The 18623-nt window shown below is 43.4% G+C and overlaps 7 protein-coding genes and 1 non-coding gene across 8 annotated transcripts; 6 read left to right on the forward strand and 2 right to left on the reverse strand.

Moving 5' to 3' along the window:
• The first annotated feature begins 280 nt into the window (after positions 1-280).
• V865_003602 lies at positions 281-397 on the forward strand. Its single transcript, XR_010725579.1, has one exon. It is a non-coding gene; the product is annotated as a 5S ribosomal RNA (ribosomal RNA).
• A 261-nt stretch (positions 398-658) lies between these two features.
• V865_003603 (uncharacterized protein) lies at positions 659-4251 on the reverse strand (the record flags this gene model as incomplete). The annotated part of the gene is made up of 8 exons (XM_066227394.1): positions 659-1253; positions 1307-1443; positions 1502-1651; positions 1698-2140; positions 2588-2991; positions 3056-3939; positions 4000-4150; positions 4214-4251. The coding sequence occupies 8 exons, from the start codon at positions 4249-4251 to the stop codon at positions 659-661; spliced, it is 2802 nt and encodes a 933-aa protein (XP_066083491.1).
• Positions 4252-4629: 378 nt separating this feature from the next.
• V865_003604 (uncharacterized protein) lies at positions 4630-5539 on the forward strand (the record flags this gene model as incomplete). The annotated part of the gene is made up of 6 exons (XM_066227395.1): positions 4630-4632; positions 4694-4735; positions 4861-5010; positions 5124-5220; positions 5281-5313; positions 5394-5539. 6 exons carry the CDS (start codon positions 4630-4632, stop codon positions 5537-5539), a joined length of 471 nt encoding a protein of 156 aa, XP_066083492.1.
• A 296-nt stretch (positions 5540-5835) lies between these two features.
• V865_003605 (uncharacterized protein) lies at positions 5836-8284 on the reverse strand (the record flags this gene model as incomplete). The annotated part of the gene is made up of 3 exons (XM_066227396.1): positions 5836-7435; positions 7496-7629; positions 7688-8284. 3 exons carry the CDS (start codon positions 8282-8284, stop codon positions 5836-5838), a joined length of 2331 nt encoding a protein of 776 aa, XP_066083493.1.
• Positions 8285-10775: 2491 nt separating this feature from the next.
• On the forward strand, positions 10776-12548 carry V865_003606 (uncharacterized protein; the record flags this gene model as incomplete). Its single annotated transcript, XM_066227397.1, has 6 exons — positions 10776-10921; positions 11038-11185; positions 11254-11424; positions 11532-11696; positions 11815-12080; positions 12164-12548. The coding sequence occupies 6 exons, from the start codon at positions 10776-10778 to the stop codon at positions 12546-12548; spliced, it is 1281 nt and encodes a 426-aa protein (XP_066083494.1).
• Positions 12549-13083: 535 nt separating this feature from the next.
• On the forward strand, positions 13084-13810 carry V865_003607 (uncharacterized protein; the record flags this gene model as incomplete). Its single annotated transcript, XM_066227398.1, has 4 exons — positions 13084-13093; positions 13183-13406; positions 13477-13540; positions 13659-13810. The coding sequence occupies 4 exons, from the start codon at positions 13084-13086 to the stop codon at positions 13808-13810; spliced, it is 450 nt and encodes a 149-aa protein (XP_066083495.1).
• Positions 13811-14459: 649 nt separating this feature from the next.
• Positions 14460-16169, forward strand: V865_003608 (uncharacterized protein; the record flags this gene model as incomplete). Its single annotated transcript, XM_066227399.1, has 4 exons — positions 14460-15295; positions 15431-15516; positions 15592-15816; positions 15931-16169. 4 exons carry the CDS (start codon positions 14460-14462, stop codon positions 16167-16169), a joined length of 1386 nt encoding a protein of 461 aa, XP_066083496.1.
• Positions 16170-16705: 536 nt separating this feature from the next.
• V865_003609 (uncharacterized protein) lies at positions 16706-18550 on the forward strand (the record flags this gene model as incomplete). The annotated part of the gene is made up of 6 exons (XM_066227400.1): positions 16706-16816; positions 16897-17120; positions 17261-17404; positions 17558-18012; positions 18130-18344; positions 18422-18550. The coding sequence occupies 6 exons, from the start codon at positions 16706-16708 to the stop codon at positions 18548-18550; spliced, it is 1278 nt and encodes a 425-aa protein (XP_066083497.1).
• Positions 18551-18623: the final 73 nt, after the last annotated feature.

Genomic DNA, 18623 nt, shown 5'->3' on the forward strand with positions numbered 1-18623 from the left:
ATATTAGCATAGTTCTGTAGTCATAGACAAATCCTGTATCCTCTTTCAATCACGTAGAATATCAGACTTTAATTCATTCCCATTATCACGATCCGCTCATCCTATGCCATCTCTTCTTGCATGCAGGGACTTTATCTGTAGTATACTTCGCGATTGCATTGGTCAGTCTCTCCTTGCCCGATCAAAGCTTGGTAAGCCAGTAACGACATCAGTCGATCCAGAGATGATCATTGTCCCATGTTTCTTGTTATATAAAGCTTGTTATCCCCTTGCTCTTATCTACGGTCATAGAATCTAGAAAACGCCGCATCCCGTCTGCTCTGCGTAGCTCTAAGCTGGATATCGCTCGGTTAGTACCAAAGTGGGGGACCATTTGGGAATCCCGAGTACTGTAGTTGTATATTTTAGAGTTACGATTGCGACGATCCACTCGATCGTTAGTCGATTCTTGCGGAGAAGACGAAAATCGAGGACGAATGTGTTTTTGTTGAAAAGTTGCTTACAGATGTTACGTGCAAGTGGTCAAACGCTACTAGAGTATGATTGATTTCGAGATAAAAGCAAAATTCTTGTCAACATAGACCTAGAATCTAACATAAACCTCCATGCATAGGATATAGAAGCCTACATTATTATGCAGTAGGTTTTGACAGCAGTACTACATACCATCCACACTCATGATCTCACCTCCAAAGATTCCACCATCCATCTCACCCAAAACGTAATCCAGCATAAAACTGTCTTGCACCAACTTATCGACTCTTGAGAAATGCCTTTCGGAATAAGGTATCAGACCATCTAAAAGCTCTTGTATACTTATTGGTAATGCCAATATCTGATCCTTCGTCAATGATACCTTTTTCTTTGTTTCACCTTCCCCTTCTTCCTCGATGTCTTCATCGTCTTCGGGCTGAGAAGGTAATTTGGTAGAAGAGTTAAAAGCTTGTAATATATCTTCTGGAGAACGTAATTTGAAAATCGCATATAAGATTGTTTGAGCGATAGGTGAAGTTTTGGCATTGGCATTCCAATCCCTAACGAATTTGAGTAATCTGACGAGATCTATACCGTGTAAAGTACGGATCACCTCGTCAACTTCCAAAGAACCTATTATACTTCCTTCGGCAGGTTCGGGCGAAGTGATGATTGTTCTGAAGAGGTTGAGAAGTCGTCCAGGCTGAGACATTGATAATGCCAGTAAGATAGCTCGTCGATAATCTTTAAGCACAATGTAATTGGTGAAATCTTGTTCACTGCAGAACAAATCGTTAGTCCAGGTCTCAGCTTGGCGGTTTGAGATACTCACCTCTGCACCGCTTTGACCAACGCCTCGTTCTTCTCGGCCTGCTCAACCTCGGTCGAATCTTCCCAGAATGTAGCGACGGAGTCGGATCCAGCAGAAACGATGGTCTTCTCGTCACTTGATATGGCCAGAGCCCATACCTAGAATCACAGCTTTCATCAGACATTTTACTTTTCAGGAAAGATAGGTAAAACCCACCTGATCTTCATGGTTATCAAGCGTTTTCACACACTCTTCATCTTTGATATTCCACAATTTGACTAATCCATCTCGAGCAGATGTGATGAGTTGCATACCGTGACTCAGGAAATCCACTCGCAAAACAGCGTTGGTATGTCCTTCGAAAGTCTTTGGAGATATCAGCTAGACTCTTCGCTCAAACAGAAGAACTCACCTTGAGACAAGAGAAATCGTCTAAACTCCACAATCTTACAGTCTTATCGTTGGCAGCACTGGCAACTACTCGATCGGTCTTACTAAATTTGACTGACCACACACCTCTTCTGTGTCCCTTACATGTACCAGCGGGTTTGAGTGACCCTGCAGCAGATCCTGATGAAGCATCAAAATCGACATGGAAGATCTTCACCAGCTTGTCCTGTGAACCCGACGCCAAGAACTTATCATTTGGTGATAGATCCAAGGAGTTGATATCCTTCTCATGTACTTTGAGCGTAGCCATCGAACGGGGTTTAATTGGTTCGTCAGGTAATTCAGACGAATCCAGAGGTAAAGAGGTGAGATCCCACATCTTGATCGTCCTATCTTGACTTGCTGTAAATAAGAATCTCCCCGATTTACCCTTATCATCCACTTTCCTCGAGATCGCCACCGCACCTATACTCTCATGTCCTTCACAGATCGCAATACACTTCCAGCCCTTTCCGTCTGGCGTAGGTGCCCATACTCGAGCAGTACGATCTTTACTTCCGCTGACAAGCCACCGATGATCTGCCGTTTGTCTAAACATAGCACCATATCTTTATGACCTGAAAGCAGTCGGACGTCGAAAGTTGATGTAGAGTAAAGACGGATAAGGTTCGAGTTGGTGGCAAGGCAAGGTGTGTGTGAGATGATGAGGAAGATCCAAGGAGTTGATATCCTTCTCATGTACTTTGAGCGTAGCCATCGAACGGGGTTTAATTGGTTCGTCAGGTAATTCAGACGAATCCAGAGGTAAAGAGGTGAGATCCCACATCTTGATCGTCCTATCTTGACTTGCTGTAAATAAGAATCTCCCCGATTTACCCTTATCATCCACTTTCCTCGAGATCGCCACCGCACCTATACTCTCCGCATGTCCTTCACAGATCGCAATACACTTCCAGCCCTTTCCGTCTGGCGTAGGTGCCCATACTCGAGCAGTACGATCTTTACTTCCGCTGACAAGCCACCGATGATCTGCCGTTTTGTCTAAACATAGCACCATATCTTTATGACCTGAAAGCAGTCGGACGTCGAAAGTTGATGTAGAGTAAAGACGGATAAGGTTCGAGTTGGTGGCCAAGGCAAGGTGTGTGTGAGATGATGAGGAAGAAGACGAGGGAGATGAATTGAGGAAGATAGTATCGACTATCTCGTCGTTGAAACCGACGATCTGACGAACAGCCTGTAAAGAGGATAATGAGTGGAAGATGATATTCTGGTCGGCATGTATGGAGACCAAAGATGAAGTGGTGGAATCGTATCTGAAATAACCCTAACCATCAGTGACTCCTTTTCCACAGTGCTGAGTTTGTACTGAGCACTCACATCACGTTCAATACTCCTCGTTGCTCATCCTCATCTACCTCCACCTCATCGACCCCTTCTACACCCTTCATTGCGCCTGTTTCTTTGCCCTTCAGTACATCCCATATCTTTACTGCACCCGTATCTCCTCCAGTGTAACACAGTATTCTCCCCTGTGAGGACCCCGAGACGTTCTCTTCTATAGGTAGGAGTCCAAGCGATTCAATCTGTTCTTGAGCAATTATAGTCTGAACGATCTTCGGTACACTCGTGGAATTCGCTTTACCCTTTCCGGCTTTCTTGCTTGACTGGCCAACGCTTTCTCCAGACAACATATCCCACACCAATACCACTTTATCTCTTCCTCCTGTGACTGCCCACTTCCCATCTGGACTGGTGTCTATCCCCCTCACAACACTGACATGACCTTCTAATACCGCTTTGGGCTTCACGGCATTTCCTCCTCCGACCACTCGAGCGCTGGCATCTCTAAGATCAAAAATCCTTACTCTAGCATCGGTCGATCCAGTCATCAGCTCCATCCGACGTCTTTCTTCTCCCTCGATGATTGGGAAGTTGAAGTGCAAGGCCGATACAGGTCCACCGTGTCCTCTGAACAAGTGAGTCACATATCCTCCCTCGAGATCCCATACTTTCACTATACCGTCGGACGAACCAGTAGCGAGCAGTGTAGAGTCGGGCGATACTGCTGATACTAGTATAGGAGCAGGATGGGCTTTGGATAGAGCTCGAGTGTAGGTGAGTAAAGGGGGTTTAGGAGCAGATGAAATGGGTGCAGAAGATGGGAGAGGGTAATATCGGAGTGTCTTTGAGGAATGGGCTGTTATTAGCGTAGGTGGTTCTGTATGATATGAAAGAGCTAGGGATGTTATAGGTGTTGAATCCTATAAAATCATGTATAAGCGTTGATAATAGATACCCATGGAAAAGTTGATCATACTCACACCTCGTACTTTGGCAATAGCAAGACCAGTCTTCACCTCCGTCACCAACACCTCTTCCCCCATCGTGGTAATCAACCATTGTCCATCTTTGGTCAGTACTACAGGACCCCCAGTGTATATAGGTCTAATCGATCTTGGCGAGGCTCGAAAGCTAAGCACGGGTTTTTGGGGTCAGCCGGAACACTTCAAGATGGATCTGAGGATCGTTGCTCACCTCGTCTTAAGAGCTTTCCTAGAAGGCTGACCATTCATCTTCACAACTTCTTGTGCTTTCAATTAATACAAGATTCCTGTACCCCCTTCAGATACGTGGGTCTTCCTTATTGAATAATCAGAAACGATGAGACTGCTGATATGGCGCAAAGATACACCCAAAGTCTGGACAAACTTTCAAAATATTTGAGCCAAACGCAAAAAGTTGATCTCGATGTGGAAATGGTGATGTAACCACTTTCGCCCCTTTAAGTGGTACACTCATTTAGCCATTGGGACCATTGATCGTAATTGTTGAACTCAACGAGTAAAGGTATCTATCTGTCTACCTACCTCAATCTCCAGTTCAGATTCATCCAAGTCTCACCGTACAAACAGCCCGACCCTACTGGCAACAACCTAGAAGAGAGCGTCGACATGGTGAGACCATTTCCTCATATCACCTATGATGCGACTGTCTGGGCTAATCTCACTAATTTAGCTCCCATTATCCCTATTAACGGCCGCTCAAGGCAAACCAATGGTACGTGTCGTCTTGTCTTCTTACTCCTTGTTTCTGCCATCCGTGAGATCTGCTCATGCACATCAAAATGGAGTCACCAACTGCTACTTACAACGCCTCATGCTGACGAGCTGCTGAATTTGTAGCTTGTCGAGTTGAAGAACGGAGTGACATTCAATGGTCATCTAGTAGAATGCGATAATTTCATGAATGTCACGCTGAGAGAAGTGTATCAGACATCAGCAGACGGGGAGAGGTTTTGGAAGATGAAAGAGATGTTCATCAAGGGTAATATTGTGAGTGAATTCTGATTCTAAATCAGTGCATCTAGACTTCTATGGAGACCTCTGATATATTATGAATTCACCGTACATTCTAACATATCTCGCTTTCTTCTTTATCTTTACAGATAAAATACTTTCGTATAGCGGATTCTATCCTCGATACGGCTATGGAAGAGCAGGAGAAACAGCGAGCAGCTAATAGACAACGTGGTAACAATCGAGGTGAGCCGTCTTATTTTTGTGCTCTATGTATAGCTTGCAGCTGACATATCGTTGGATCAGGTGGAAGGAGTGGTCAAACGAATAATCGAGGAGGTAAGTCCTTCTTCTTCCCGTCGAGTCATTTGTCTGCTATCAGACTAGCTGGAGACTGATACTACCTAATGCTTGTGCAGGACGAGGAGGTCAGCCAGGACGAGGAGGTCAACCGGGTCGAGGTGGTGGTCCAGGAGGAGGAAGAGGCGGACCAGGAGGAAGAGGCGGGCGAGGTGGTGGTGGTGGTGGTGGTGGACGAGGTGGTAGAGGTGGTGGTAATCAATAGTCCCTATCCCTACATCTTTTGAAGGAAAGCAAGACAGCTTGAGAGAAGATTGAGTGGAAAGGGATACATCATAAACCCTTGATAGGGTGATATCATTATTTTAGGCTTGTCATCCGTTATGCAGACAGCCTGCGACATTCTGCTACTAACGAGCATTGCAGGTTCCAATCCAAGTATCATACAGCTAGTATACGTCCAGTCTTATTCTATTATTCTGTTCACGACCGTCTCGTTCTTTACGGTCAAGTCTGGTTCAGCCGAATTCTCAACTGACACTGTATCAGCAACAAGATTTATCACGATAAAGTGAATTCAGGCCATTGAGTGAAATCCATCATATGCGAATCAAGTTGTTGTTGTAAGTCCAAGTCAGATTTCGGTTCTTCTACCATTATAGGTGGAAATCCATTCTCCCCAGTACTGAATAAGAAAATATCATTACCACCGGTTTCATCATTGATCTGTGAAGTCGTAAGAGGAGGTTGTTCGACTATAACCGTCGGAGGAGGTATTGAACCTGAAGTTAAGTTCTTCCTTGCGTCTTCATTGATTATCGCTTGGGATAAAACGTATTCCATATGTTTCAAATTTTCTCCGCTGACGTGATACTCCGTATCTGCTGATTCCTGAGTGGTCATAGCTAACATACTAATCGCTTCTAATTCCGCATTTATCTCTTCATCTGTCTTCTCGCTCATCTGGCTATGACTCATCACTTCACTCGAGAAATTGACCTGTTCTTTCGATATATTTAGGTTTAGGGATAATAAGGATGGATCGTCGTTATCGTGCATTTCAATAATTTGATCTTGTGTCATTCCTGCTGATTCACCAAGGGAAAAAATATTATTTTGATCAAACATCCTTTGAACAGCTGCCATCGCATCTAAAGTAGCTTGATCTTGCACTTGTACTTGCCCCTGCCCCTGGGATGAATCAGATTCGACAGGGTTCAGACTGAGTGTTGTGATCTGATCAAAGTTGAATTCGGGTACAGGTAACATATAGGTACTTGGAGGTGCCGATAGGGATAAAGAATTGCCCATGAGGTTTACCTCCATACCCATTCCAGGTAAGTCGACTGATAAATTTGTCATTGGGAAATTGAATGATCCATCTAATGGAGTTGTATTTCCAGATATCGATTGGTGATACATTGCATTACTACCTTCTCTCCATTCATCAATTTTATATTCATCGAATTGATTGATTGTCGCTGTGGTATCGAAATATCCCATCTCAGAGACAGATAGTGAATCGTCATTGAGGGAATTCAGACTTGATGAAGATGTCGTACGGGATAATCCTCCTCCACTATAAAATGACGAACCCGGTACGGATAAGAATTGATTCCCACCTGCTAGATCGGGATTTGCAGAAGATGGATTGGAATAGATCATTTGGTTGTGAGCATGACCGTGAGTGTGAGAAGAAAGGATATTGGATTCCGAATTTCGACGAATCATCGATTCTGATGATATCGGTTTCACATCCAATAATGATTGTTCATGATATGAACTTGCTCTTCTAGGTAAAGGTGGATGAGATTGACTGAAAACATTCAGGTTGTTCTGACTTTGTTCACCTCCCGCACAGGAGTTGGTACCTGGAAATTCGTATGAAGGTGAAGGTACGTATAACGAATCGTTACTTTCATCGTAATTTGACATTGAAGATGATATTTCCATACCCATCGAAGAAGTACCGTCAGGATTGGTATAATGGATATATCCATCGTCGGATACTGCCGAACCTCTTCTAGACCTACACGAGTCGATAGTCCGTATAGATGGTCGTCTATATGGCTTGTGACCTAGTGCAGCTGCGTTGGCTCGAGCTTGGGCGAGGGAGACAGGTCGTTTGTTGGCTAATTGCGTATCGGACGTTTGAAGGGATCTAAACAGATATTGGCACACATGTCAACTGCATGTTCTCAAAATGAGAGTGATCACTCACATTAAGAACGCTTGAGATTCAGTCATATTACTGAACCCGGCTGATGATTGAGTTCGCCTGGATTGACAAAATGGACAGTCCCTTACAAATCGAGCGATTATCTCTTTAGGGATCCAAGAATAATATCTTCTGACCTGTTCAGTGGCGTAAAGTCAATCTCGGTCCCACTTATGTTCAGTATGAAATGCTCACCTGAGCACTTGTTTTATCTCTACCACCATGTCCAGCCTGAGCATGACAATGACACAAAACCTCGTATATCTGTTCTTTTACCGCAACGGGCTTATGATCGTGACACACGACCTTCTCCGGACCAAATGTAGTAAGTTGAAACATCTTCTTCGCCCAGAACCTAAATTGAGCAGTCTTGGTAGAAGTATCTTTGGGATCTTGCAAGACGGATAAAACGGCATCATACATTTTCTGAGTAAGTAATGCCTTTTCTCTCTTTTTAGGTGAAAGGTTTTTTAGATAATCTTGAACCATTAGATTAAATTTATGTGGCGAAGGGAATAAAGGATCGGCTTGAGATTCAGTCAAGGGGTCGTAGATCGGTACAGCAAGTAGATCATCAGGATCACACCATAATTCTTCACCTCCGCTCCCGCTGCCACCGTCGATGGGTGAATGAGAGGATGATCGAGATTGAGATTGGCCATCGAACTCTTCAGGTCTGATATTACTGGGAAGAACGTAGGAATGAGCGAAAGTGTGCGAAGATGATGAATGTACACCGACATTGAGATCGACGCCGAGTCCAGCGGGTGGATATACGGGTGGGCGTGCCATCATTGTAGGCATGTCTTATTGTGTGTTGAATCCGGGTTCGGCGGTAGTGTTTGGTTTGTGAGATGGTCTAACCTATGGGTTGAGTAGGCTGTGAAAAGTGCAGAGGAAACTAGTCCAGACTAGATGATTCAGGAAGTAAAAGGGAAGGATAGAACAAAAGAATGTGAATACGAAAAGATACTGTGTGTGAATGAGGAACAAGTAAAGTTCGGTTCGGTACGATGGATGATCAAATGAACTGGCTGGTAAGAAAGCTAAGGAGAAAACAGGGGAAAGAGGGGGAGGTCAGTCTAATCGGTCAAGATGATAATTCTTATTAGATGGATTTGTGCACTATCATCTGACTTGATGATGGAGCTACCCCTGCATGAAGTACTGGATTGAACTGAATAGGTCTGCAGAGAGTTTCCAGCAATAACAGTAGCAATGCAATAGATCGGATCGAATTGGATTGGATGACTGGAAACGAGACATTGTCAAGACAGATTCATTCAAACAAAACTGTTGGAATTGACAAATACGCCATTTATATTATTCCGTTGTATGATATATGAAGTTTCAAGTAGTACTGCATAAAAGTTAACGACTCATCAGCGATGCAGTCAATCTAATCTGACCGTATGGCCAACATGGCCAAGGAAACATTTATGATTTCCGATGGAATGCAGGATATCAGAACACCTCAGTATCTTGACTCATGACTGGAACCGTTTCATCGCTTGTACCTCAGTATATCCATCAGCTTTACGAATCATTCAGTCAAAAAAGCCTCAAGTCATACTTAGGTTATACGTAAAAGGAATCTCAATCGACTTGGAAAAGACAAAAGTCGATACTAACTGTACAGTATACGAAAATGAAATCTTGATGATCGTTCTTGTGGTGGCTGCACTTCGATGAGACAAGACATCTACCTGAGATTTTCCATTCAGTTGTCTCAGGTGAAACCTCCGATCGCCAGACAACTTTTGAGAATTGTTACTAAGATCATGACACAAACCAGTACACATAGACAAAAGACATTCTGTCTTCTGAGCCAGCAAGCCTCATTCATTTGAACGTATAATGCCTGAGGCCGAGGGACACTAAAAATATCGTCTCTCATAACTTACCTAAAATAAAAAAACTGTATTGGAATTTTACCATGGTTTATCTTATACCACATTCAACATTCGTCTCAAAACATTTCAACATTCGTCCTTAAAAGATAAGAACAGTCATCTAACATAATAATCAAAGCGTATTTTCTACTTGTATCATGTTAAGACGGTAATCATATCATACAGTATTCTGCAAGGTCATGCTTGATGAATAGAGGACGAATACAGTACCAAAAATGTGAACGTACAATAAGCTGATTTTCAGCCCAAGACGCCACCCTGATCCGACTAACCTGACTTTCAGTACTCGTACATCCCAAAATTATCTTTCGTTCAGTAAAATGTGGGTGAGGGCCATTACCATACATATGCTTACAGTACGTTACATTAAGTTACATTCCTCGAAAATATGTAATATCTTCTTGATGCAACATAACTCTAAAATTACTACAGTACGGTAATTATATATAAAATAGCATGCCAGATTATAACTCAAGTTACTGGGTCAGTAAATCTGATGATTCTCAATTAATCATGGAGAAAAGTCTTCTAGTGGGTATGGAATTCGGAAACTCGGTATCACATACCATACACCTGTATTGACCGAATCTCTCAACATGGGATGACAGGTGCCTTATGTATAAATCTCGCAGCACAGTCCAGTAGAGGTCGATGATCGTTCTTGTTTATGAAAGGTAGCTATATGTACACATGTATATACAGAGTACATACAGTACATATACAGTAGAACCTTGAAACTCGGTACCTTGCCGAATGTAGATCTTTCGTAAGGGTTTGTGCTGCAATCGCGAATTCCGGTAAACTCTAAAAATAACCTCCTCTTCTGCTCTCCCTGCCGGAATCACTGACAGGAACCGCTTCGTGACTGCAAGATCTGTACAGCAAATTCCCCTCGTATACCAATTCCGGTTCCGGTAAATCCCATCAGCATCTTCGTGTTGCAGGTACGACAAGCGCCCCACGTCGATCCGACCGTTACTCGTACCTGTAACAAGTGGCTTTCACATTTCTCTCACCTTAAGCTTAGGGTTGGTTAAGTTACTCTCTTCACCAATAAGATCGGGTTGTCACATTTCAACAAAGTCGATATGTATTACCAATCACGATTACACTATCATCAGCCATGGAATGTAATGATCAATTGATTGATACTTGACTAAAGAGATCATCATCAATCCACATCATACTACTCGTCCGATCTGTTGACTTCTTCATCATACCTTTTATCAATATTTACCTTGCTTTTAATTGGCGATCTGATTACACGTTACAATATATCAACACAACACTCCCTCCTCCCTCCTCCCGGTTCCGAATATACCCCAACCATAATCACCATCGTACATACCGCTGCATGAAATTCGTCGACGATGCCACGGATCACAATACCGAATAAACCTTTCGACCTATTCTATAGAATATCCACACCCTCAAAGAGAGATAAAGCGAAGGAGATAGATGAGGAGTATGAGACAATACTGTTCTTTCATCCTTTCTGGGTGGATTCTTTTCACTTGTAAGTACACTGATATCCCATTACTCATTCCCCACACCTATTGGAACACCTCAGAATATGAAGAGATATCCCTTGATAGTTAGCAACTTATCGTAAATTTGTGGATTTTATTGTAGTTACCCACAATTTGATGATCCAACGTTCTATGAGAATTATAATCTCATAGCATTTGATGCTCCCGCACATGGATCAACGAAAGTCATGAATATCTCACCTGATCCTGTCACTTGGTCGTACCATGCTACTTTAGTAAAAGAAGCTTTGGTGAGTTGTTCCCTTATATAGGGAGAAAACCTCACACACTGATGTTGTATCTACGAATAATAATTAAGACAATACTACATATCCCCTCGGTACATCTCGTCGGATCAACTATGGGGTGCTGTCCCGCTATGCACTTTGCAGCTCAGTATCCTGACCTGTCGAAGAATCTGATCATGTCTGCTCCGCCTGCTTTGACGGAAGCTACCAATTGGTCTTTGACTTTTAGAGAAAGTATGCATGTGAGTATCGAGTGTCTTCCCCCATCAAACCTAACTCTCCATGACGAATGAGTATAAGATGATATAATCCTTAGACGGAGCTGATGCAAGGTTTGTGCACATGTCAGATATTGATCAACGCAGTGAAAACTCGCGATGGCGAACCTCTCGATGCCATCACCTCTGTGATCTTCGATTATAACGCGACCTCCCACTCGAAGAGGCTGGTGAAGGATTTGGAGGAAGAGTACATCCAATTGACTCGATCGAGATTATTAAATGGGGAATTGAATGTGAGTGATCAGACAAGTAATGAAATCAGCTGTATGGTCGATACTTGTTTCTCATGAACAATCTGGAGGGGCACTCCATATAATGCTTTTGATTGATCCTGTTGATTGACGATGTTAGGGAGACATAACCGTACCTATCATAATTTCACTGGCTCTCTCGCGTAAACATATCATAAGTGACCAACAAGCAATCAACTTGAAATGTCCCGTATTGGTCTTACAGGGTACATTGGAAGGATGGGAGGAGAACGATGATCAGTGGGTCGATATGTTGGAAAAGACACGTAGATTGTACACGGAACAGAACGATGGGAAGGTTTGCGATATGAAAAGAGTCGTACTGGAGGGTTGTCCAAGATGGATGACTTTGACTCATCCAGATTTGTAAGTTTATTAGAAGTGGAATACAATATCTTCTCTGTGGATGCTGATATGTTTTGACGATGGTGGATATTGTAAATTGAAAGGGTAAATCCGATAATTCACAAATTCTTATCTAAATCCGAATCATCCATCTCATCTGATCCCACCCAAGACTTGTTACAAGATTTGCAGATAAGGGATACCAACACTATCAATGAGAATCATGATAATGAACAGAAGACGATATCGGATGGAGGAAGAAGGAGATCATCAATTAAGAAACCTCTATCACCAAGAGACAAGACGGAATTTGGTATTCAACCTCCTCAGAATGGGATAGGGAAATCTCAATCGAGTTCTATTGGACAAGTAATGCAAAAGGATAAGGCAACTGTTGACCCTCCCATAATACAGACGATACCGAGTGGGAGTGGGGGTGCAAGTGATGGAGTGAAAGTGAAGGTTGAAGTGGTGATGAAGGTTGACTAGAGTAGTGGCTTTGTCAGCAATCAATCAATGATCATCAATCACATCATGCATCATAACCATGTTGTATACGTCAAGTACATACACCCACGCACAGACCATCAATAACGACGCACAGACCATCAGTGACGTCTTTTCCACTGGGTTGGAGCGAGAACAATGAGACTGGTCAAAAAGGTACGATCAATCTCCGTTCGATGCGTCATTGAATGTCACGAGTGTCGTTGCATCTGGGTGATGATGGATGCACACACACACCCCTCAAGAGTGGTCAGAGAAAGGAACGTTGTTGATAGTTTGACTGATGGATTGATGGATCTGACGTCACTCGTCACTCATCACTCATTTGATCATACAATGTTACACAGATTCGTACTGACATGAGGAAGTAGTGGAGTGAAAGATATATAAAGAGCATGATTGTCTGTATTCACTTGCCACCTCATACTCACTGACCACAATCGTTTACCACTCATATCACTCGTACTCGATTCCTTCAACCTCAATTACCAAACCGAGACTTCCATCTATATACGCAATGTTCGAAAGTGAGTATACCGTTTACCTCTCCTTCCATCAACGTACGGATAACATACATCGACTGAAGCTGATAATCATGCCAATTGGACTCTCCCAGAACTCAAAGCCAAGATTGCAGCCCACCACTCTTCCCACCCTTTAGCCAAACAACGAGCCGAATTTCTCCTCGTCACTGCCGACACACCCATCGAGAGGAAGGCACACTTCACTGCCGAAGTGGTAGGTGCCGGTGCGGCGTACCAGGCTTTTCAGGCTTTCGAGAATAACGAAGCGCACAATAAGGGAATCGAAGGTAAAATTTCCCATGCTAGATCCAAGGAGGTGAGTAAAATACTCATCATTGATGTTGAGTGGATCGAAGCTGATTTGTTTGGTATCGGTCGTTGAATAGATCATTGTAGGTCTAGCTGAAGGTAGGGTAGTAAAGCTTGTTGAGGAAAAGAGACTTCCTTTCAGTGAGTAGACCCATCTTCCTATCTCAACACACTCAACCTAAACCTCATATCTACTCGACCAAACTTGACGAAAACCTTTGTCTTGATGTTGATTCGTTTCCATTCGTTAATATTCTAGCCTCTGAAACTGAAAAAGTCAAATTCATCAAACAAGCTCAAAAGCACGCCGCGGCAGATGCCAAGCGAGCCGTGAGAGAATCAGGTTTATACTCTCAACATGAACTTGAACCTCTTGATGCGGATGAGAAGATTGCTGCCAAGATTATGTAGATTCCGATCTCTTCGTTTTTCATGTTTCTTCTTCGACATGATATGACATGACTAGTTTTGTTATATTGTTATTTACCATTTTATGTAGCCAAGTTCAGATGGTTCGTATGCTTGAAATGAATAACGATGATCGAATCACATCTCATTGCTGAAGAGCTTGGACCGCGTTTTCCACTTTGATCGTACTGATAACATCCTTGTGCTTGACATAGGTGTGTGTTGCATGGGATCAGATGTGGTATTGGTGTGCTCCAGATGAAGAAGTAAGCATAGAATGGAGTATTGATCCAGGAAGAAGATAATGATGTATTTATGGAACTCAGATGCGGAGGTATTCTTGCCAAGCCAAAAGTATTTTGATTGCAACGTGGGAGAAATCGCATAATATGGAAGGAACCACACAACTAACTATATCAACATGACTCATACTCATCTTAGCACTAGCACCTTGTGTGTCATCTTTTGATTCCCACTCCGCAACCAGCATTAATACCAAACACAAATAACACCCCATCGCATCTCATCTGCATCTTAGGTCGACCTAATCACTTAGTCACTCGTACTTCGACACTAACGCTCACGTCCATCCACTTCCCAATAAGAGGACCTCGCATCAAGCTTGAGCTTAGTCAGACTACCCCCCTGCACCATGCCATTCCACCTACCAGTCCTGGGCTCAGGCTCGAGAAAAGATAAAGATGATGAGAAGAAGGAGAGGCGTAAGTCACAAATTGCAGAGGAGAAACCAGCTTTCATACCTACCACTCCGGGCTCAGAGGCTAGACGGAAGAGTCTTCAACTGGAACGTACCCTCTCTATACCCAGTACCAACAACAATGGGAATGCAGCAGGACCAGGACCAAGATCAAGATCACCCACACCTCTAAGTCCAACATTCACTACCTCGGACGTTCGTCGACCAATCCAACACCGACATTCATCTTCTACGAGCAATACCGGCGGATTACAGGGTATACTTAAGAACACCAATCCAACTAGCCCATCAATAAGTGGAAGCGAGTACACCACTACTTCCGGGTCGGGTTCGGCATTCTTTGGAGGTATGCATAAGAGGATGTCGTCTTTGGCATTTGATAGAACAGATACGATTGAATCCCTCTCGCCATCAATATATGATGAAGATGGTACCAATGGTAGTGGCGGGGGTAGTACACCTGGAACATCCGTTTCATCATTCAATCAACATTGTCCATTACCTTCTACAAACAGTACGAAATTCCCATTTTTCATGATGACCATTTCATCCGTATCGACCTTATCTTTCATCGCTTTACCATTACATCTTAGACCGGTGGTTATTGACGTGTTGAACAATACGTGGAAAAGAGGTATAAGCAAGATACAAGAAGTTGATTATCAACCTGAGTTGATGAAGAAACATAAAGAGAAGGGATGTGATCAGGGTGTTTGGGAAGTCACGATGAAGGGGGAAGCGTGGATGCCTACGAGTTCGGAACAGGTCTCGTGAGTTGACTGAATCACTTTATCTTGTCGGTTGATCTGAAGTACTTGAATTTGAGTGAATGGATTTACTTCATCACTTTGCCATTCGGTTTATGGATGGATTACGCTGATTAATACACTCCTCAAATGTCATAGCTCAAAGAGAATATTGATCAAGCTGTTGACCGAGTTCGCAAGAGAAGGATATAATCTGAATTCTTCTTTCCGAACCTCGGCTAAAGGTATGTCATACATATGACACACCCATATGAAATGGTACAACGATACTGATTGTTTCATCTCATCAAAAATTGCAGACTCAGGCAAAGACTCGTTAATCTTTTTACAAGGTGAACCCGACCCAGAACCGATCTTTTTCGCGGTGGCTTTCTACTCGCATGATAGGATATGGATCATCGACGCCGAGGCTGATGTGGGACAAGCCTTGGAAGAAGGAATCAAGAATTGGTGGGTTGATGGATTGAGAGATGCGAGAGTCAGGGAGAGACATTGTAGGGAGTTGAGATTGAGGGGTGCACCATGTGAGTTAATTTGTTTGATTATCAACAACAATGGATCCTGATATCATGATCGTATCGTTCTAACATATGGGGAGGTGATATACTGACTCATCGGCTGCTCTTTCTATACCACAGGGACAGCTCATTCGACCCAATCTCTCATCTCGGCAAGATGTATCCACCTGACCATATTGAAGCTTATCACCCACTGTGATAGCGGGTACGACTTTGTGGGGTCAATAGATATGGCAGATAAAGAAGAGGGCGAGATGCCTGTGACGTTTTACAGGAAGAAATGGACGGATGGTCCGGGTGGTTGGAAGATGGTTGATGGGCAAGGGAATGGGTTGGGGCTAGAGACGGTCATTGCGTGAGGTGGCTCTTGTACTCGTCGGGAAGGTAGTATGGATGAAGATTTTACGGAGGTCAGTAAAGGTGATCAGTGGAGACTGGGGAAATGTTTATGGTTTGATGATAACGATAATGTCTGTTCCCATGTCACCTCTATCTGTTGGTAAAATGTTTTCAGATATGTGTTCTGTACATAGAGTATCGAGTCTGATGAATCCCTTAATGATATGGTAAGCATCCACACCACTGGAATACGATCCTTTCGTGGTGGTAGTGCCATTCAGTCGACTGAATAGCGATACATACGAGTACCGGCTGTTTCATCCTTGTGATAAGCACATGATCAACTGATACATGCATGGCAAGATGAGAGATGAGAGATGAGAGATGGGTTATTTCAGGATATCCCGTAAGATAGTTCAGGATAAATACTATGGACCGCGTCTCTTCCCTTTTTCCCATAATCCCACCTTCCCCATAAGTTAGAATAACAATTTATTATCAGACCACCGCTGCTACCGCTTCATTCAGCTCGTACGATTCTGACAACCAACAACAAATGTCAATCTCATTACTTTCTTCATTAGTTGTACGCAGATCTTCTTCTTCTTCTTCCTCTCTACATCAATTCAAAAGAGTAACTACACTCCATCATCAGAGATTCAACATGGTGAGTCAGCTGTGCATTGCCACTTCAAACCATCAAGCAGATCTAATTAACCTCTTTTCTGTGTATCTTGTCTTGTCTAGTCCACTCAATCAGTTTACATCGTATCTGCCTCTCGAACACCCGTAGGAGCCAAAGATGGTTCTCTCGCTACTCTCACCGCTCCCCAGCTGGGTGTAGTAGCTGTGAAACATGCTTTGGAGAAAGCAAACTTGAAGCCTGAACAGGTAGAAGAAGTCTATTTGGGTAATGTCGTTCAGGCTGGGGTGGGTCAGTCGCCCGCTAGACAAGTGGTCATCGGTGCTGGGTGAGTAGCTGTGTACCTCACTCAAATCATATATGTGTTTGCTATGACCAGGCGATTCTAGCACTGTCACTATCATTGAGCACCACCTCACATAATGGTACAACATCAGCTGACTTACATCCATGTCCTGTTCTTTCTAGAATTCCCGATTCAACCGATGCTACCACTATCAACAAGGTCTGCGCATCAGGTATGAAAGCCATCATGCTTGCCGATCAGAACATCCGACTTGGTCAGAGAGGTATAATGGTCGCTGGTGGTATGGAAAGCATGTCTCAAGCACCGTGAGTGCAAACTTGTAATCCGTCATCCATCTGCACTACTGGAAAAACTGACAAATGAACTCCTTCCTCCTCACTGCATTGCACTACACTGTTCACCTCTTCTCAATTTCCCTTTGCTTTTTATCTCATCGGTTTATAATACCACCCATGCAGATTCCTCTCCCCTCGACACCCACCCGCATTCGGCCACTTCGAATCGAAAGATTCCCTTATTGTTGACGGTCTCTTCGACGTCTACAACAAAGTCCCAATGGGTAACTGTGCGGACTCTACTGCAGCCAAACATCAAATCACCCGAGAAGACCAGGACGACCACTGTCTCTCATCTTATACCCGTGCGGAGGAAACTTGGAAAAACGGTGGATTCGAAGATGAGATCGCTCCAGTCACCGTCAAGACCCGAAAGGGTGATGTGATCGTAAAGGAAGATGAGGATTATAAAAAATTGTTAAAAGAGAAATTCAGATCGATCAGACCTGTTTTCACCAAAGATGGTACTGTCACCGCTGCTAACGCTTCGTCATTGAATGATGGAGCTAGTGCTGTCGTACTTGCCTCAGGGGATGTGGTTGAGAAGGAAGGGTTGAAACCTTTGGCTAAGATTCTGGGTGAGTGTAAAAGTGTAATTAACATGACTTATGGTACTGTACACCCAGTATACACAACGACCTACCTAGTCCTATCACTCTGTCTGCTCACATACTGATCCACTCTTGTGTTTATAGGATACGCCGACGCCGCTTGTGCACCTATAGATTTCCCCACTGCTCCTACTCTAGCTGTACCTCTCGCGTTGAAACACGCAGGTGTAAACAAGGAAGATATCGCCCTATGGGAATTCAACGAGGCTTTCTCGGTCGTCGCTTGTGCCGCTGAGAAGGTATTGGGTCTCGACAGGAGTAAAGTAAATGTTAAAGGTGGTGCGGTAGCTTTGGGTCATGTGAGTTTGACATTCCCCACAAGAACTGGATATTCGAAATATGAATCATGGTCTGACCTACCCTTTCCCTCAAAAAGCCTATCGGATCATCAGGATGCAGGATCGTCGTCACCCTCGCTCACTCATTGAAGAAAGGTGAAAAGGGTGTAGCGGCAATTTGTAATGGTGGTGGTGCCGCTTCTGCCATCGTAATTGAGAGACTTTAGATTATTAGGTCACCATAATATATATATATATATATATGTTTGAATCAATAATGATAAGAAAGATTGGTCCCCT

Source organism: Kwoniella europaea, chromosome 1 (genome assembly GCF_036810445.1).
Source record: "Kwoniella europaea PYCC6329 chromosome 1, complete sequence".
NCBI classification, from domain to species: Eukaryota; Fungi; Basidiomycota; class Tremellomycetes; order Tremellales; family Cryptococcaceae; genus Kwoniella; species Kwoniella europaea.